Source organism: Elephantulus edwardii, unplaced genomic scaffold (assembly GCF_000299155.1).
Source record: "Elephantulus edwardii isolate Elephantulus edwardi_28Jun2011 unplaced genomic scaffold, EleEdw1.0 scaffold00016, whole genome shotgun sequence".
NCBI classification, from domain to species: Eukaryota; Metazoa; Chordata; class Mammalia; order Macroscelidea; family Macroscelididae; genus Elephantulus; species Elephantulus edwardii.
In genome coordinates this window covers 1,647,264-1,664,549 of record NW_006399766.1, presented here as the reverse complement: position 1 = coordinate 1,664,549, position 17,286 = coordinate 1,647,264, and the positions used below count along the sequence as shown (strand labels likewise).

Sequence of the window (17,286 nt, the reverse complement as noted above, 5' to 3'; positions counted from 1 at the left end):
TATACATTAGAGTGAATGTTTACAGAACAAATTGGTTTTCCTTTGAACAATTCATACCCGTTTTGTGTCTTGACATTGATTGCAATACCCACAATGTAGCATAATTCATCTCACTTCCTCTGTGTGTTATATTTCCATTACTCCTTCTTTCCTAAACCTTACTTCCTCTTGAATTTTTTCTTGGGCACCTGCTGCCTTTATTGCTGCAAATTTAACATTATCTGAATTCCTTATCCTCCAACCTATGATAAAAGTTGAACTATGCTCTCTAGAACTTTTAAAATCTTGATTGTTCCTGGTTTCTGCTGGAGGCTTTTGACTTGGAAACAGATATTTGGAAAACTTGGTATAGATTTGAAGTTTTAAATAACAGTGACAAAGAATAAAATGATCTTAGATGAATTACTAAAATGTTGTTGTTAAATCTATGTCCAGATTATTTAATAAATGTCTGTATAGTCTTAGTTTAAATGAAATTTGAGGATAATTAAAATAGCTATGAATAATATATTAATTAGAGTTAATATTCCTACACCTAATGAGAAAATATTGCATTTAAAATAAGTATATGTTATTTCAATTTTTAAATATGTAGCTAAAGAATACTAGAAGGGCAGTTAGTCATGACAATGATACTGATTTAATTCATGCTACTCCTATCATTTACATTACATAAATATTTAGTGATTATTTCTTTTTTACTCAGTGACCAGGGTTTGTTCAATGACCTAATAAAATATGTGTTTTGGGAAAAACAATTCAAATTTGTCTTTTACAAATATATTTATCAGCAAAAAAATTTGTATTGTTGAGTACCATTGAGTAAGAACTGGCCCATAGCTGACCCTCCAGTGGGTTTTCAGAGGCAGTTAATTGCATAGCAGAAGATTGCCAAACCCGAACCATGCGCCTTTGGGATCGCAGCACAGAACCACTAGGCCAGCAGAGCTCCACAAAAAATTGTATCAGTTATTTGTTTATTTTAGGACTAGAAGACTTTTTGTGAAATATATTTTTAAAAGTATTTTATCTGACTTGTATAGGAGGAGATTGTCCCTCCTTCTCCAGCAGAGCATCTAGTGGATGTGAAATATCTTTAATATGTACACGTAAAGAGAGAGAAAAGAAATACTGCTTTTTAGGCTCACAAGGAAAGAATTCAGCTCCAGTTCCTATTGCTTATTTTTAGGACTGATTTTGAGCATAGTTATGATGTTGAAATAGGGAACTCTGGTGGACTAGTGTTCAGAAGGGGCACTGCAATCTCAAAGGCATAAGGTTCAAATCGACAAGCTGCTCTTCGAAGTAGGAAGGGGAGAGAGTGGGAGTCTGAGGGTGGGGAAGGGCGTGAAATCATATGGTCTCAGAGTTGGTGGGTGGAAGGAGGGGCGAAGGAATTAGGAAAGATCCAAGGGGGATCTGAAAAGACAGGGTAATAGTGGGCATAGATCAGTGTTGATTATTTTTATAAGACACAATATATAGGATTATAAAAAAACCACAATGTGAATGAATATATATATATATATATCTCAGCTGTTCTGTGTGAAAATGAGGGACAACCTCTTCCCATGTGATTTACTGCCTCCAAAAACCCACTGGAGGGTCAGCTATGATAACAACATGCTGGATTAGTAAAGCCCATTGTCATTTGTTACTGATGAGCATAGGCAGCAAAGACAGGATTTTGGCTATTGTGCTGAATCAAGACTCTAGGCAATATGTCTGCCCTTATCTACAAAAAAAGAAAAAGGAAAAAGAAATGACCTATTGCAATGGCCATGGAGGCTGTAAATCACACAGGTGGAGATTGCCTATCCAACCATTAAAACAGTTGACAGCACAACTATCCATGGATTGCATAATAAAACAAAAGTTGTGTTTGTTTTTTAAGTTTATGCTTTTTAACTGAATGAGAAACAAAATGTGATATGTACATACAATGGGATATTGCTCAGCCATGAATAGAAGTGGAATCCAGGCACATACTACATACAACATGTATGAATTTTGAGAAGATTTTGTTGAGTGAAATTTGTTGTTAGGTGATGCCCTATTCTATGCTATCCCCATCATCTCTGATATACTTAAGTCCATTATTACAGTCACTGTCAATCGATCTTGTTAAAAGTTAACCCTTTGATTGACCCCCACCACCTTTCTAAGCATTATGTTCCTTTCAAAGGCCCAGACCCCTAAAACAATATGCTCAAAATATATGAGATAAAGTTTTACCATCCTTTCTTCCAAGGAGCACTCTGTTGCATGTTCTCTGAGACACATTAGCTGCTGCTTTTGACAGTTCATGGGATATTCAGGCAACAGATATTCTGTTACATCAAGTGAGGCCAGACACTTAAAGCTTATCACACAATTTTAGTCTTTGTATGAGAGGGCTAGGGATTAATCAGAATTACTGATTCAAAATGGTCTCTACTCTGTGGAAGAAAAACAGTCTTCAGCAATCTTGAAAGGACTTATCCCCAAAATTTAGTCTGCTGAATTGGTCACCTATGTCCAATAGTTTTCTTGCTGAGTCTTTAGGGTTTTCTAGTTATACTATATCATGTGCTTAGAGAGATAATTTTACCTCCTCATTGCCAATTTGGATACCTTTTATTTCCTTCTCTTATTGCTATCGCTAAGACTTCCAATACAATATTGAATAAGAGAGGTGAAAGTAGGCATCCTTGCCTAGTTCCTGCTCTTAAAAGGGAATGCCTTTAACCTCTCTCCTTTGAGAACAATGTTGGCTCTAGGGTTTGCATAAATACTTTTTATTATGTTGAAGAAAATCCCTCTAATCCTATTTTGTTAACTGTTTTAATCAGGAAAGGGTGTTGGATTTTGTCAAAGGCTTTTTCTGCATCAATTGATAGGATCATGTGTTTCTTTTTCTTTGCTTTGTTAATGTAATGAATTAAATTGATTGTTTTCCTTATGTTGAACCATCCTTGCGCACCTGTTATGAATCCCACTTGGTCATGGTGAAGTATTTCTTTGATTTATTGAATTCTATTGGCCAGAATTTTATTCAGGATTTTTGTTTCTATATTCATAAGAGATATTGACCCATCGTTTTCTATTTTGGTGGTTTCCTTTCCTGGCTTTCCTGTCAAGGATATGTTTGCTTTGTAGAATGAATCTGGGAGAATTCCATCTTTCTCTATAACTTTAGCTTTTTTATTTTAGTTGGTTCCGTTGTGGTGTTGCCTGATTCATCTCTTATTTGCATTATTTGTGTCTTCTCTTTCTTTTCTTTCATGAGTTTTTCTAATGGTTTGTCGATTTTATTGAACTTTTCAAAGAACCAAATCCTGGTGTTGTTGATTGTTTCGTTTTTTGGTTTTCTATTTCATTTATTTCTGCTCTAATTTTTATAATTTCAGTTTTTTTATAGAGTGTTGGGTTTTCTTTCTGTTCTTTTTCAATTTGCTGAAGATGTTGAGTTAGAGAGTCAATGGTCATTTTTTCTTGCCTTTTGATGTGTTTACTTGTTGCTGTAAACTGACTTCTGATTACTGCTTTGGCTGTTTCCCAGAGGTTTTGTTAAGTAGTGTTTTAATTGTCATTTGTTTCAAGAAACAAGATCAATGTAGAAAAATCAGTTTGATTTCTCGACAGTTGCAATGAGAATACAGAGCCTGAACTAAGAAAAACAATACCCTTCACACTAGTGAATCACAAGATTAAATACTTGGGAGTAAATCTAACCGTAAACACAAATGATCTATTCAAAGAAAATTACAAAACATTACTACAAGAAACAAAAAGAGAACTGAAGAAGTGGAAGAATATCCCTTGCTCATGGATAGGAAGATTCAATATTGTGAAAATGACAATACTACCAAAGGCAATTTACACGTTCAACGCAACCTCAATAAATATACCAATCCCATTCTTCAATGAGATGGAAAAGGTAATTTCCAGTTTCATTGGGAATGGAAAGAAGCCCTGAATGAGCAAAGCACTCCTTCAAAATAGAAAAAAGGTAGGAGGCATCTCACTCCCTGATTTCAAATCCTACTACACTGCCATGGTGGTTAAGATAGCATGGTACTGGTACAATGACAGACACATAGATCAATGGAATAGAACTGAGAAACTGGAAATTAGCCCCTCTACCTATAGTCAACTGATTTTTGACGAGGAGATGAAATCAGTTAAGTGGGGAAATGACAACCTTTTTAACAAATGATGTAGGCAAAATTGGGAAAATATCTGCAGAAGACTCAAACAAGATCCACGCCTCACTCCATAAAAAAAAAAACAAACAACAACAAAACCAACTCCAGGTTGATCATAGATCTATGACTGAAACCAAGAACTATAAACTTCATTAAAGAAAAGCTTGGAAGAACTCTAGTAGTCCTAATCCAGAACATAAACAGTCTTACCAGGGTCCTGCGAAATCTACAACCAGGAGAAGATAAAATAGATGAATGGCACGTTCTAAGAATCAAATCCCTATTCACATCCCAAAACTTCTCCAACATGGTAGAAAGGGAAGCCATGGACTGGGAAAAAGTATTTGGAAGTGACATGTCAGATTAAGGACTTTTATCTAGAATTTTTCAAATACTTGATCACCACAACAAGATAAAAATAAATAAACCAATTGAAAAATGGGCACAGGATATGAACAGACACTTCACCAAAGAAGGCATTCAGATGGCCAACAAGCACATGAAGAAATGTTCAAAATCCCTAGCTCTATGAGAGATGCAAATCAAGACAACTATGAGATATCATCTCACCCCAGTCAGAATAGCAAAATTTAACAGAACAGCAAGCAACAAATGCTGGCAAGGTTGTGGAGAAACTGGAACCCTTATTCACTGTTGGTGGGAGCCTAAAATGGTGCAACCACTGTGGAAAGCAGTATGGTGCTTTCTCAATAAGTTGCAAGTAGAGATACCATTTCAACCAGCGATTCCACTACTGGGAATATATACTAAAGAGACCTTAACTGACATCCACACAGATATATGCACACCCATGTTTATTTCGGCTTTGTTCACAATAGCAAGGAATTGGAAACAACCCAGGTGTCCATCAACAAACGAAGTGATAGAGAAGCTGTGGTATATTCACACAATGGAATACTACACTGCATTGGAAAACAAGAAACTCATGCAGTATTATTCAAAATGGGTGATCCTGGAGGACATTATGCTGAGTGAAATATCTCAGTCACAAAAGGACAAATACTACATAGTGCCACTGTTGTAGAATGGGACTGACATCAGGGTTGGGGTAAGACTGAGAAAAACTGCATAAATTATGTACACTGCATTGAAATAGATGAGGGAGAGAATAATTTAAAAAGCAATATATTATAAGGTATTATGGTTATTACAAGAGTCCAGAATTTATGTTGCATAGTGGCAGTGCGGGGGATGTGGGGGGGATTGTATACCAAAGAAAGAATTTTACTTTTAAAAGAGAGGAGTGAACTGGGGGCGGGGAGGGCTGTGCAAGAAGAAAAGTGCAACAACGAATGAGTGGAAATCCAATATCTCTGTAAATGTTCATTAAAATTAATAAAATAAAATTTTAAAAAATTGAGTCTGCTAAGAGGAGAAAGCTATAGGTCAAGGAGAAGTCAATGTCGAATCAAGCGAAAATATGAGAAATAAATTAGAAAGTTAATTCGAGAAGCTCAAGCAGTGTAATTTGTATTCTCAGCATAATTTGACTTTTTAGCTATGATGGTCTTTGTTACTTGATTCTAACTAATGTAAAATATAATTAAAAGTGCTTTAAATCAGTAGAAGCAGCAGCCACAGCATTAATTGAAGCTTTTTAGAAAAAAAAAATTCTTAAGCCATCTCCCAGATACTTTGGATCAGTATATATATCTGGTGTAGATATTAGAAATATGTGTTTCAACGATTTATTCTGGTGATTCTTATGCACAACTGTTACTGAAAACACTGATAATTAGACTTGCCAGTAATAATGATAATTTGTTATGTGCTGTCAAGTTGGAACTGACTAATAGCTGACTCTTCAATGGGTTTTCAGAGCCTCCAGATTGCACAGAAGGATACTGTCCATCTTTCTCCCATTGAGAAGTTGGTGGATTTGAACAGACTGCCTTTAGGTTAGCAGTGGAACTCCTTTCCACTGAGCCACAAGAATTCCCTAAGAACAATAATAGAGAAAATATATTTTAAATATAATTTGATAGTCTATTTAGCCTTTTGTTTCATGCATTTCCTTGTGATATCTGCTATTGAAAAACTATAAACAGAATATTACCATTTGCCAAGACACAGAATAGGGTAGGGTTCAGTTCCATTGTTCGTAGGGATAAATGGCTGTCAGTGTGATGACACATAGCAACAACAATCAAGGAAAGTATATAAGAGATCAAATTTGATGAAATGCATTCCATAGTAGATCAAGTGGTTCAAGAAAATAAGGAAAACAAGTGGTGTTATTTTGTATGAGAGTTTTCTTTTCATTTGCTTCTTTAGAAAAATAATAACTTTGTGCTGACACTAAAAGAAGCTTCTGCATATATTTTAAAATTCTAGGAAACCATGCTCTTTGAGCTACCTCTCTCCAATCCGAAAAATATTGCTATGTACTTAGATGTTCAATTAACAAGTGATGCCCTTAGTGGACCCAAAAGAATCACAATAAATCCTCTACAAAATTTCTCATATCTTGTCACTTATTGTCCAGCTGCTACCGGCTATAGAGAAGAAAGGTATGGCTTGACAGTTGTATGTATATTTAATTGTTAAACACTCAAGATAGGCTTTTAAAACTATTATATCTATTTATGCTAGAGTTATTAAGATTTCATTTAGTCAAAATTTCAGACTTGTAAAATTTCATGCCTTGGTAAAATGTGTTGCTTTAGAGTTATCTTTTCCTGAGTGAAAAATATTATTTCTTTGAATTCCACATTAAATAATTCTTATAATTAGTATTCTTTCTTTCACCTCATTTTGCATGGCTTAAATATTTCTGGGTTAAAAGTTGAACCAAGTGAAAATTATTTTGCAAAGTCTAAGAATTAAATTTTACGACTCATAGTGACCCTATGAACAAAAGGTCTGAAGCCTTTCTATAACTATTGTCATTTATCTAACTTCAAAATTTCCAGAGGCATGTTGTTTAGGAAGTGGATGCCACTCCTGCTTCCAAATATATATATAGTATACTGACAGTATTCCTCTTTGCTTTTTTTTGTTTTGGGGGTGGGGGGTTGACAGTATTCTTATAGCATGCTAATCATGGAAAACATTTGTTGCACTGTATATATAAAGCACACACAAAATCATGTAAACTCTAGTTTCATTATTAACAACCACTGTAGTAAAATAATAAACTATTTTGAAAAAGTATTATTTTATTTATGATTAAAAACTATTATTGACTTAGCCTAGATGTGAGTAATACATATCATTATTATGCTACATGAAAAATCTTTATATCACTTTATATCCCTTGTCCAAGTAATAATTCTTATTGGTGCTTCTAGCATTGTATCATTCAAATCAAGTAATTGTTTCTTAATATATTCATGATTAAATAAATATTTTTATGAAATTTTAAAAGATTGTTTTAAATAGCATGAATATGATAATATAACATTGCAACAAGCATAATTTTGGTAGATTACCATTAGAAATATAGACTGGATTCATCTGCCAAGTGTGATTTACTGCCTTGGTGTGAAGAAAATGAATCTTGAACTTTCTGTATCAATATACATGAAAAGATAGAATCTTGACTAATATTCACTGACTGGCTACTTTGTTTTTGTCATTGGAATCTAAATTTTACACACATAAAATTCCCACAGCAACTACACAACCATAAGAGACAGGAATAATTTCTTCCATTTTATAAACAATTAATTGAAACTCAAAGGAAGTAAGTGACTTGACTAACGTTGCCCAAATAATAGGTGACACAGAACTTATCTATCAGTTAAAAGTTTAGATTATTCCAAGGTCTGTCTCCCTCAGAATAGAGCACATGCTACTTGCAAAAGGAAGACTGCCAGAGATTTAAGTAACTTGATAATAATTACCTAAAAACATCCAGGTATTCAAGTCTACAATCTAAAATTGACTTACTCATTGTTAGAAGTCAGGTCTTGTCCTTTAATAGCTCCAACTAGGCATTTAAATTACTTATGTTTAAGCATTTTTTCCATTCATTGAGTAGGTAGTGATAGCCAATCAGATATTAGTGACTGACTGTTTTTCTTGGGTGGCAAAGGATGATATAATTTTGATGTTCCTAATGAGATACTTGGCCATTTATTCACTGTGAGAGTAAAATATGTCATAGAACATTTGCCAAATAATGTATTTGAAGCCACCTGTTTCTACTTGAGATATTTCTTTCTACCAAATTCATTATACAAATTAAAGTCACTGACAGGATTTTTTTTCTTTTTCTACACAGTATTATTTTTCAGCCTGAGGATGCCTTAGAGTTTTGGTATTTACTGAAAATAACTACCAAATTGCCAAATCCAGTCGTGATGCGAGAAATAACGTGTGAGCTTGGAGAGTAAGTTTTATTTAACAGATGAAATTATTTCATGCGAGAAAAAGAAATAAGCTGATAATATTTTAGAATGCATTTAATATATGAAAAAGAAAGAACATTCTTTTAATTAATTGTTTTTCTATTTCTGAGCAGTTTTCATATGTAGATTGTCCTATAGAAAACTTGATTAATGCCTCTACCCCTAAGATATAATCATTCATGTTGTCAAACCAACAAAAACAGACTCTTTAAAACAAATGTTCCCTGGGTAGCTATATGTGCTAGCAAAGGAACATTCAGCCTAATTTTGGTGTGAAAGATAGGCTCTGTAGTTTGGAGAACTAATTTCAAACAAAGACATTCTGAGCGATTATTTCAGTGCAAAGTCTTTAATTTTTATAATACAAATTTATAAAAGCAAAGAAAGAGAATTCACTGGGTATTTTGTGAATTTCGTCAATTAGGATTGGTTTGACTTCCTTTGATGGAAGCAGGGAGGCCCTAATTGATGGTCTGAGGTAAGCCAAACTTTTTAGAGTCTCAGTTAGTGTTTTCCACAACTTATGGGATGAGACATCTGTCTTTACTAGGATACCTAGCATAAAGTTAGTGGTTCTTTGAATGACAACCCAGAGAAAAAAACTTCAGGTTATTGGGAAGTGGGCCAAATATAATGGCTTGAATTAGTACATATAACAGTATTTATTCATTTGCATGGTTGACTTCCTATTCATGTCTAGCACAACATTGGTAAATAAAGGGAACTTTGCTGAGTTAGGGGCAAAGAGTTTGCTGCTAACTCAAAGGCACTCAGTTTTAATCCACCAGTTACTCTGAGGGAGAAAGATGGGCAGTCTCCTGTGGTGCAGTTTACAGACTCCGAAAACCTGCTGGATCAGTTACAACTTGACTAAACTTTACACACAGCACAACTAATAAAGAAAATGAAATCATACTGGTATTTGTATATGGGGAATAAAATCAGTATTTTTTTTAAAAAAAAATTCTCCCTTACCGTACAACATATAATGTTGAATGTTGAATTCTCCCAGTACCAGATGTTGAGCCAAAATGTTGGCTCCAAGCAATTTGTTAAGAAGGTGATACCAGAGGGATCAGTAAGGGAATAGGAGGAAGTAGGATAAGGGAAGAAACTAAGCTGAGGCCATGAGAACAGGTAGTGTCAGAGGTTTATTGATCCTGCAGAGACTTCTGGAATATAATAACTTTTGCGAGTTGATCTTTCCCTAATTTAAAGTAACTGGACTTTTCTAAGTAGTTTTGTTTGGGGGCATAAACTGTCAGACACTCCACTTTCTGTAGGCTCTAGGACCTAAAGACTCATAGGTTCAAAATGAGAGAAATTAACAGCAAGCATGGAGATCTGATGGGCTAGTCCTTAGGGAGTTTCCCTGTTAACCCAATATCCATATTTCTCTGGCAGTTTGAATCCACCAGCAGCTCCATAAAAGAAAAACATTCCATGTCTTCCTGTACAATTTGCAGCTTCAGAAACCCAATGAAAGCTCAGATATGAGTCAGTTCAGACTTGAAGGACAATGATAAATTTTTGAACAGTCAAAGATTTATTCATTGCAAATGCCTCTTAAAATAAACATGAATGGTGATTATAGAGAGAGAGACCTCACCTGATAGAAAATACAGGAATCAGATTTAACACATCTGTGAAAGATATGGTGGAGATGCTCAATATCAGCATTCAAAACAAGACCAAGAATTGATTTTCTTAAAGATCAATTACTCCTTTGCAAATTCAAATTGAATCTAAAGAAATGAAAACATGTCCACAAGAGTCAAAATATGACCTTATGTTTATCTCATGTAAATTTAAAAATCATCTCAAGAATTAGATCCGATCCCTTAAATACTAGCAACTGATGATCAGTTCAGTTGTGAGATGACATTAAAGACATCATCCATAAAGAAAGCAAAAGAGCATTACAAAGACAGGAAAGAATGATCAAAATGGATGTCACAAGAGACTTGCTCTTTGAAGTAGAGAAGTTAAAGCAAAAAACATTTATTTAATAATGGCTTTTATCAATGATGAAATAGAGAGCTAAACAGAAGTTTTCAAAGCGCTATTCAGGAAGACAAAGCAAAATATTAGAATATACTTACACAGTGACTTGCAGTTAGAAAACCAAAAGTTAAAAATACACTCAACATTTCTTAACCTGAAAGAACTACAAAAACGAACAAAACACACAAAAAAACCCACCACAATCCATTCAACCCTTGAATTGTAATACTGAAGGATTCCATGAACAAAATATTAAATAATGCAGGAAGCATCAAAAGTAGAGTTATTACAGAAAATCCCTGTACCAAAAATAATTGTTTGATGCTGCACCATTTCGGGAAGTAGCTTATCATCAAGAATCAGTAGTAATGAAAAAAGTTCAAGGCACACTGAAGCCATTACCAAACAATAAGATTCCAGGAATTGATAGAAAGCTACCAACAGTGATGTTTGAGCACTCAGATGTCTCATTGGAAATGTTCATTAGTTTATGCCAAGAAATTGAAGAGACAGATACCGTAACAAATGACGAAATAGAAGAGATCCATACCTGATCAGTGCAGTTAAAGGTGATCTGACAGAATTCAGAAATTGGTGAACAATATTATTAGTTTCAGATGTAATTAAAATATTTTGATGATTATTAAAAATGTCTATACATTATATCAACAGCAATCTGTCAGATATTCATGCAAGATTCAAAAGATGTAAGATAGCTGAAGGCAGAAAACACCAGAAAGAAGTTTACTTATTTTTTTACTTTGAAAAGTTATCATTTGACTGTGGATATTATAATAAAGTATCAATAATATTGCAAAAATTTGGAATTTCAGAACACTTAATTGCTGAACAAATATGCTTAACAAATAATTTGAGAAGATGGACTATATGAAGAAAAATATGACGTCAAGCTTAGAGGAAGACTCATGAATGACCTATGTTACACAAATGACACAAGCTTGCTTGCAGAAAGTGAGGAAAGTTTGAAGCACTTGCTGCAGAAGATCAAAGACTGTTGCTGTTATGTGCCATCAAGTCACCTTTGACCCATACAGCAGTTCTGAAGCCTGCTCTGTCCTGAGCCAGTCTTACGAATTCTGCCACATCAAGACCCATTGCCCCACTTACTGTACCAATTAATCTCATCCAGGGTCTTCCTATCTTGTGCTGTCCCCTCACCCTTCTGAGCATAATGTCCTTCTCCAAGGATCTGTCTCTCCTGGCCACGTATCCAATGCATGTGAGACAGAACTTCAAAATCCAAGCCTCCAAGGAGAAACTTGGTTTCACTCTATCCAAGACAGACGAATTTGTTTTCTTTGTGGCCCACTGTATGTTCAAGACTCTTCTCCAGCACCACAATTCGAAGACATCGATTCTTCTGTCATTCTTAGTCATTGTTCAGCTTTCTGATGAATAGCAAGTAATGGCGAAGACCATGGCCTTGATTAGGCACATCTTAGTCTCTAGACTACACTCTTGAATATGAATTGCATCACAACATCAAGAAAATGAAAATCCTCACAATTGAACCATTAAGTAACATCATGATAGTTAAAGAAAACATTGATGTTGTCAAGGATTACATTTTACCTGAATTCACAATTAAGAGCCATGACATCTGTAGTCAAGAAGTCAAAAGACAAATTACATTGATAAAATCTCCTGTAAAATACCTTTTAAAATGTTAAAGAGCAAAGGGGTCACTTTAAAGACCAAAGTGTGTCTGACCTTAGACATGGTGTTATCCATTGCTTCATATGCTTGTTGAAATATAGTCAACAAATAAGGATGCCTTTGAATTGTAGTGTTGGCAAAAAGTTGAATATATCATGGATTTCCAAAAGGACAAACAGAGGGTACTTCTTAGAGGCAAGAAAGATGAAACATTATCTCATACACATATTTTGGGCATGCTGTCATGAGGCACCAGTCTTTGGTTAAATAAAAAAAAATGTAACAACCAAACAACCAAAAACAACTTAGAAAAGTAGAGGATCAGTGAAAACAAGGCCAATTCCCAACTGGTTTAGTTGATACTGACTGCAACAATGAGCTTGCAACTGAGAATGATACACGATAGGGTATCATTCTGTTTGTAGGGTTGGTATGAGTCATAGTTAACTTGACTGGTACTTAACGACAACAACACTGGAATCTGTCAGAATATTTTTTACATTATAACAACCTTTTCTTTGAGCATTGGATTTCTATTGTCAAAATGATGCATACAATTCTTTAAAATGTAATGTCTACAGAAAAAAAATTATTTACAGAATAATCAACACTATTGTTTACTTAAAGGTGAGTTTTAGAAGGACAGTATTACCAAAGTTCAAATTTAAAAGATCATCTCAGAGGTCACTTCCACCATCATTGATTTCCATGAATTAACAGTTTTTCCCCTCAATATGAATTTGTTAAAATAGCACTCATTACGTATGGTAGAAGTTTGTTAAAATGTAATGGATCGAGATAATTTTAATAAGCTTTATTTCATTCTTAAAAATATAAAGCCATTTTCATTGGTTTTTGTTTGTAATTTTTTTAGTCAGAAGTAGACTGTTAACATTATTCTCCCTTTATAGTAACCTGTATTTTCTTTTTTTTCTGTTTTAAGATTTTTCTCTTTCTCTTTGGTTGTCAGCAGTTTGGTATTTCCAAGTATGTTTCTCTTTGTATTTATACTTCTTGATGTACACTGAGCTTTGCAATTTGTGGGTTTGTATCTTTTTTCTATTTTGAAAGTCTTGTCTATAATTGTTTCTGCCCTTTTACTCTCTCCTTAAATCTATCATCATCAAGTCCAATTCCTACTCATAGGAATCTCATGGATCTCTATGAATCTTTACAAGGACAAATTTCCTCCTCTTTGTCCCAAGGAGCAGATAATAGACTCAAACTGGTGACCTTTCAGTTGTTTGCTACCTCTTCCCTCTACCAAAGACAAAAGTTTATTGGAGTCTCTGTTCATAGGTCTTTAGTGAAGTACTGCCCCTCCTCTCAGGAACAGGTTGATCCAGTGTGTGGCCATGGGAGCTGGGGACCATGAATACTGAGGGAGGACACAGGCATAGCAGCAGAGTGAGAGAACACTATCTCCAAAGAATCCACATCAGCCCAGCCCTGGGGGCCCTTCATTAAGTTCTCAGATGTCTACAATAGAGCAAGTGGTTCCTTGAGCAATCCATATCCATGCAGAGAAGGGGCTTTTCCTACATCTCGGAGGCCTTGCTGGGACTGGCCCCCTCAGGGGAGTCCGCTTCATCCCTGTGAGCAATCAGGGCCCGAATCTTACTCTATCAGAAAATCCAACTCCTCCCCATCAGCACAACATATGAACCACCACCACCACCAGGGCTCCTTAAACTGTTTATAGCACTCAAAATACTTTTATTTTAGATCTTTACACTATGTTTTTACATACTGGCTTAATGTTGATTAAATATTCGTGTTTCCTTTTAATTTTCTTTATACAATCATTCATATACATTACCTTTTATAACATTCATTGCAGTTGATTTGCAAGTGATTATTTTTGCCACCATATTTCTTATCAAATCCTCACTTCACTTTGCCTATTCATCCTACAATTTCATTTCAGAATCTGAAGACTAGCAATGATTCTTTCCTTGAGATATTTTACTTTTTCTCATGATACATAGGTAGATTAAGAGAACTGAAACGTCAAATTACAACAATCTAACCAAGAATTGACATATTATGGAGCTAGCCTTCTTACTTCATCAAATTTCCTATTCATTTTGCAACTTTTCATGTATTGAATTAAAAAGCCATGGATATTTTCATGAAACTGACTTCCTTGACCAAATCTGAATGCAAGAGAATGTAATTTGACAATTTGCTTCCAGATTCTTGAACTGGTTTTTGACATTCTCTAGGAGTGAAGGGGTTTTTGTCTTGCTTTTCTAAAATAACCAGACAACATTTAATTATGTGCATGGTGAGACCCTCAAAACCCTACAAGATCATTGACTTCAGGAAGGAAGATGAGATATGGTACTGTCAGACATAGTCATTGGTTCCATTGATGATGCATTTGCATTGAGGTTCTAATCATGCATGTTGTTGTTGTTGTTGCTGGGTGCTATCAGGTAGACTATAGCCCATAATGATCCTATGAACAACAGATCTGAACTCTGTCCTAAACTGTCTCATCCTCACCATCTCTGACAGGACCCATTGTTACAATTATTTATAATTACCGGGTCAGTCCATCTTGTAGAAGGTCATCCTCTCTTTCACGGACCCTCCCCAGCATTATGTTCTCTTCCAAGTTCTAGTCCCTCCTGACCTGACAACATCAAAGGATGTGAGATGGATAAGGAGCACATTCACGAGGGCAGACTTGTTTGTTCTTTTTTTATTCAGTGCTCTTCTCCAACACCATAATTGAAAGGCATCAGTTCTTCTTCTGTCATCCTTTTTCATTGTCCAATTTTCAAGCACATTTTGGGAGTTATTGAAAAGACCATGGCTTGGATCTGATACTTCTTAGTCTTTAAACTGACATCTTTGCTCTTTAGCATTTTGGAAAGATCCATAATTGTTACTTTTTTCACAACTGCAAAATGTTTTAACTCATCAATGCTAATTTTTTTATTTCCTAAGTATTTTTTCATCTCATAAATAAATTATTTAATTTTTTTCATGAAAGACTCATCATTTAACACAGTAACAGGCACCAAAAATATACTAAACTCTTAATAGTAGAAGGAATAAAGCTTATTCTCAGTGGAGGAGATATTGCCAAATTATCCCTGAGTCACAGTCATTCGATCTTTATGTGCATACTTTTTGTATTTACTACTATTTTAAAACAGCACACTTAAATTCTCAGCAACTTTGACTGGTAGAAAATTCTGAATTGAAGTCTTACTTTTCTCTAACATATCACGTGTTCTCATGTGTGCCCTTGTGGTAACTTTGAACAGGTCTAACACGTCTACCACAGGAAAACCCTGCACTTATTTTTTTATTTTGTTTATATATATTTTATTTCACTCTAATCACATTGCATTTCATAGTCTCATTCCAACATTGTTGTTGTTGTTGTTGTTATATACAGCTGAGCTCTTTGCAGCTCAAAGCAACCCTGTGTATAATAGCCCTGAAATCTGCTTTATCTTGTGCCAATTTTATTTTATCTAACACACCTATCATCAGTACCCCAGTTAATCCATCTTATTGAGGGTCTTCCTCTCTTGTGCTGTCCCACCTCCCTCCCAAACATGATGTCCCTCTCTAAGGACTGGTCCCTCCTTGCAACATGCCCAAAGTATGTCAGAGGAAGGCTCACAATCCTTGCCTTCAAGGAGCAACCTGGTCTCATCCTCTCTAGTTTGAACCTGTTTGTTCTCCTGGCAGTCCATGCCATATTCAGTACTTTTCTCTAGCATGAGAGATCAATGGCATCAATTCTCTTTCTATCATCCCTAGTCCTTGCCCAGCTCTCTGACACAAAGCAAGCAATTGTGAAGACTATGGCCTGGATCAGGTGCACCTTAATCTACAGACTGACATTGTTGCTCTTCAGTACTCTGGAGAGGTCCCTGACAGCCAACTTTCCCAATACAATTTGTCTTTTGATTTCCTAGTTGCTGGTAACAAGTGTGTTAATGTTTATTCCCACATTGTTGTTGTTGTCGATTGCTGTTCAGTCAAGCACAACTCATACTGACCCTATGAACAAAATACATGAAGCCTTTCTGTAACTATTGTCGTTTCTCAACGTTAATAGAGTTTCCAGAGGCATGATTTTTAGGAAGTGAATGCCACTCCTTTTTCCAACATTACCTCATTAGGGCTTATAATATTAATCACCATTGATCTATGCACACCATTACCCTACCTTATATCTTGAGGAAAAGTGAACTGAGACACAAATGGAGATTTGTAAACTGATGTTCATAGTGGCATTATTCAAAATAGCAAAAAATGGAAACAGGCCAAATGTTTATGAACAAACGAAAGGATTACTCAGGAGTAATAACTTTGAAAAATAATCTCTAACATGGGAGAGGTTGGGAAACATTATATTGAATGAACTAATTCAGTCTCATAAGGAGAAATACTACGTAGGACGATTATTGTAAAAATAGAAGGATTACTAGTAAGTATACATAAGACCAGAGGAAAAAGGAGAGGCTGGATGGGGGCTGAGGATGGGGAGAGGGAAGAAATCTTGAGGCTACAGAGTTATAGGGACAGAGTGAGGGGTTGAAAGAATTAGGAAAGATGAAGTGGGGACCTGAAAAAATGGGGTAATAGTTGTTATTGTTGTTGTTGTTGTTATGTGCTGTCGAGTTGCTTGTCACTCATAGCAACCCTATGTACAGCAGCCCTAAACCCTGCTCTGTCCTGTGCCAATCGCACTGTCTCTGACACTCCCATCCTGATTACTCCAGTCACTGAATCAATCCACCTCATAGAGGTTCTTCCCCTCCTGTGCTGTCCCTCCACTTTCTCAAGCATGATGTCCCTCTGCAAAGACCCGTCCCTCCTTACAACATGTCCAAAGTATGTCAGACAAGGCCCCAGAATCCTTGCCTCCAATGAGCAGTCCAGTTTAACCCTCTCCAGGATGAATCTGCTTGTTTTCTTAGCAGTCCATGGTACCCTCAATACTCTTCTCCAACACCACAGCTCAAAGGCATCAATTCTCCTTCTATCCTCCCTAGTCATTGTCCAACTCTCTGATG

General features: G+C 35.5%; 1 protein-coding gene across 1 annotated transcript in view; it reads left to right on the top strand.

Moving 5' to 3' along the window:
- Positions 1 to 6,548: 6,548 nt before the first annotated feature.
- The window catches only part of LOC102866947 (chromosome unknown open reading frame, human CXorf30), a 130,075-nt gene continuing 119,337 nt past the window's right edge, over positions 6,549 to 17,286 (top strand). The window contains exons 1-2 of the mRNA XM_006881846.1: positions 6,549 to 6,718; positions 8,434 to 8,541. Coding sequence (XP_006881908.1) covers positions 6,549 to 6,718; positions 8,434 to 8,541 — 278 coding nt within the window. The remainder of the gene's footprint in view (positions 6,719 to 8,433; positions 8,542 to 17,286) is intronic.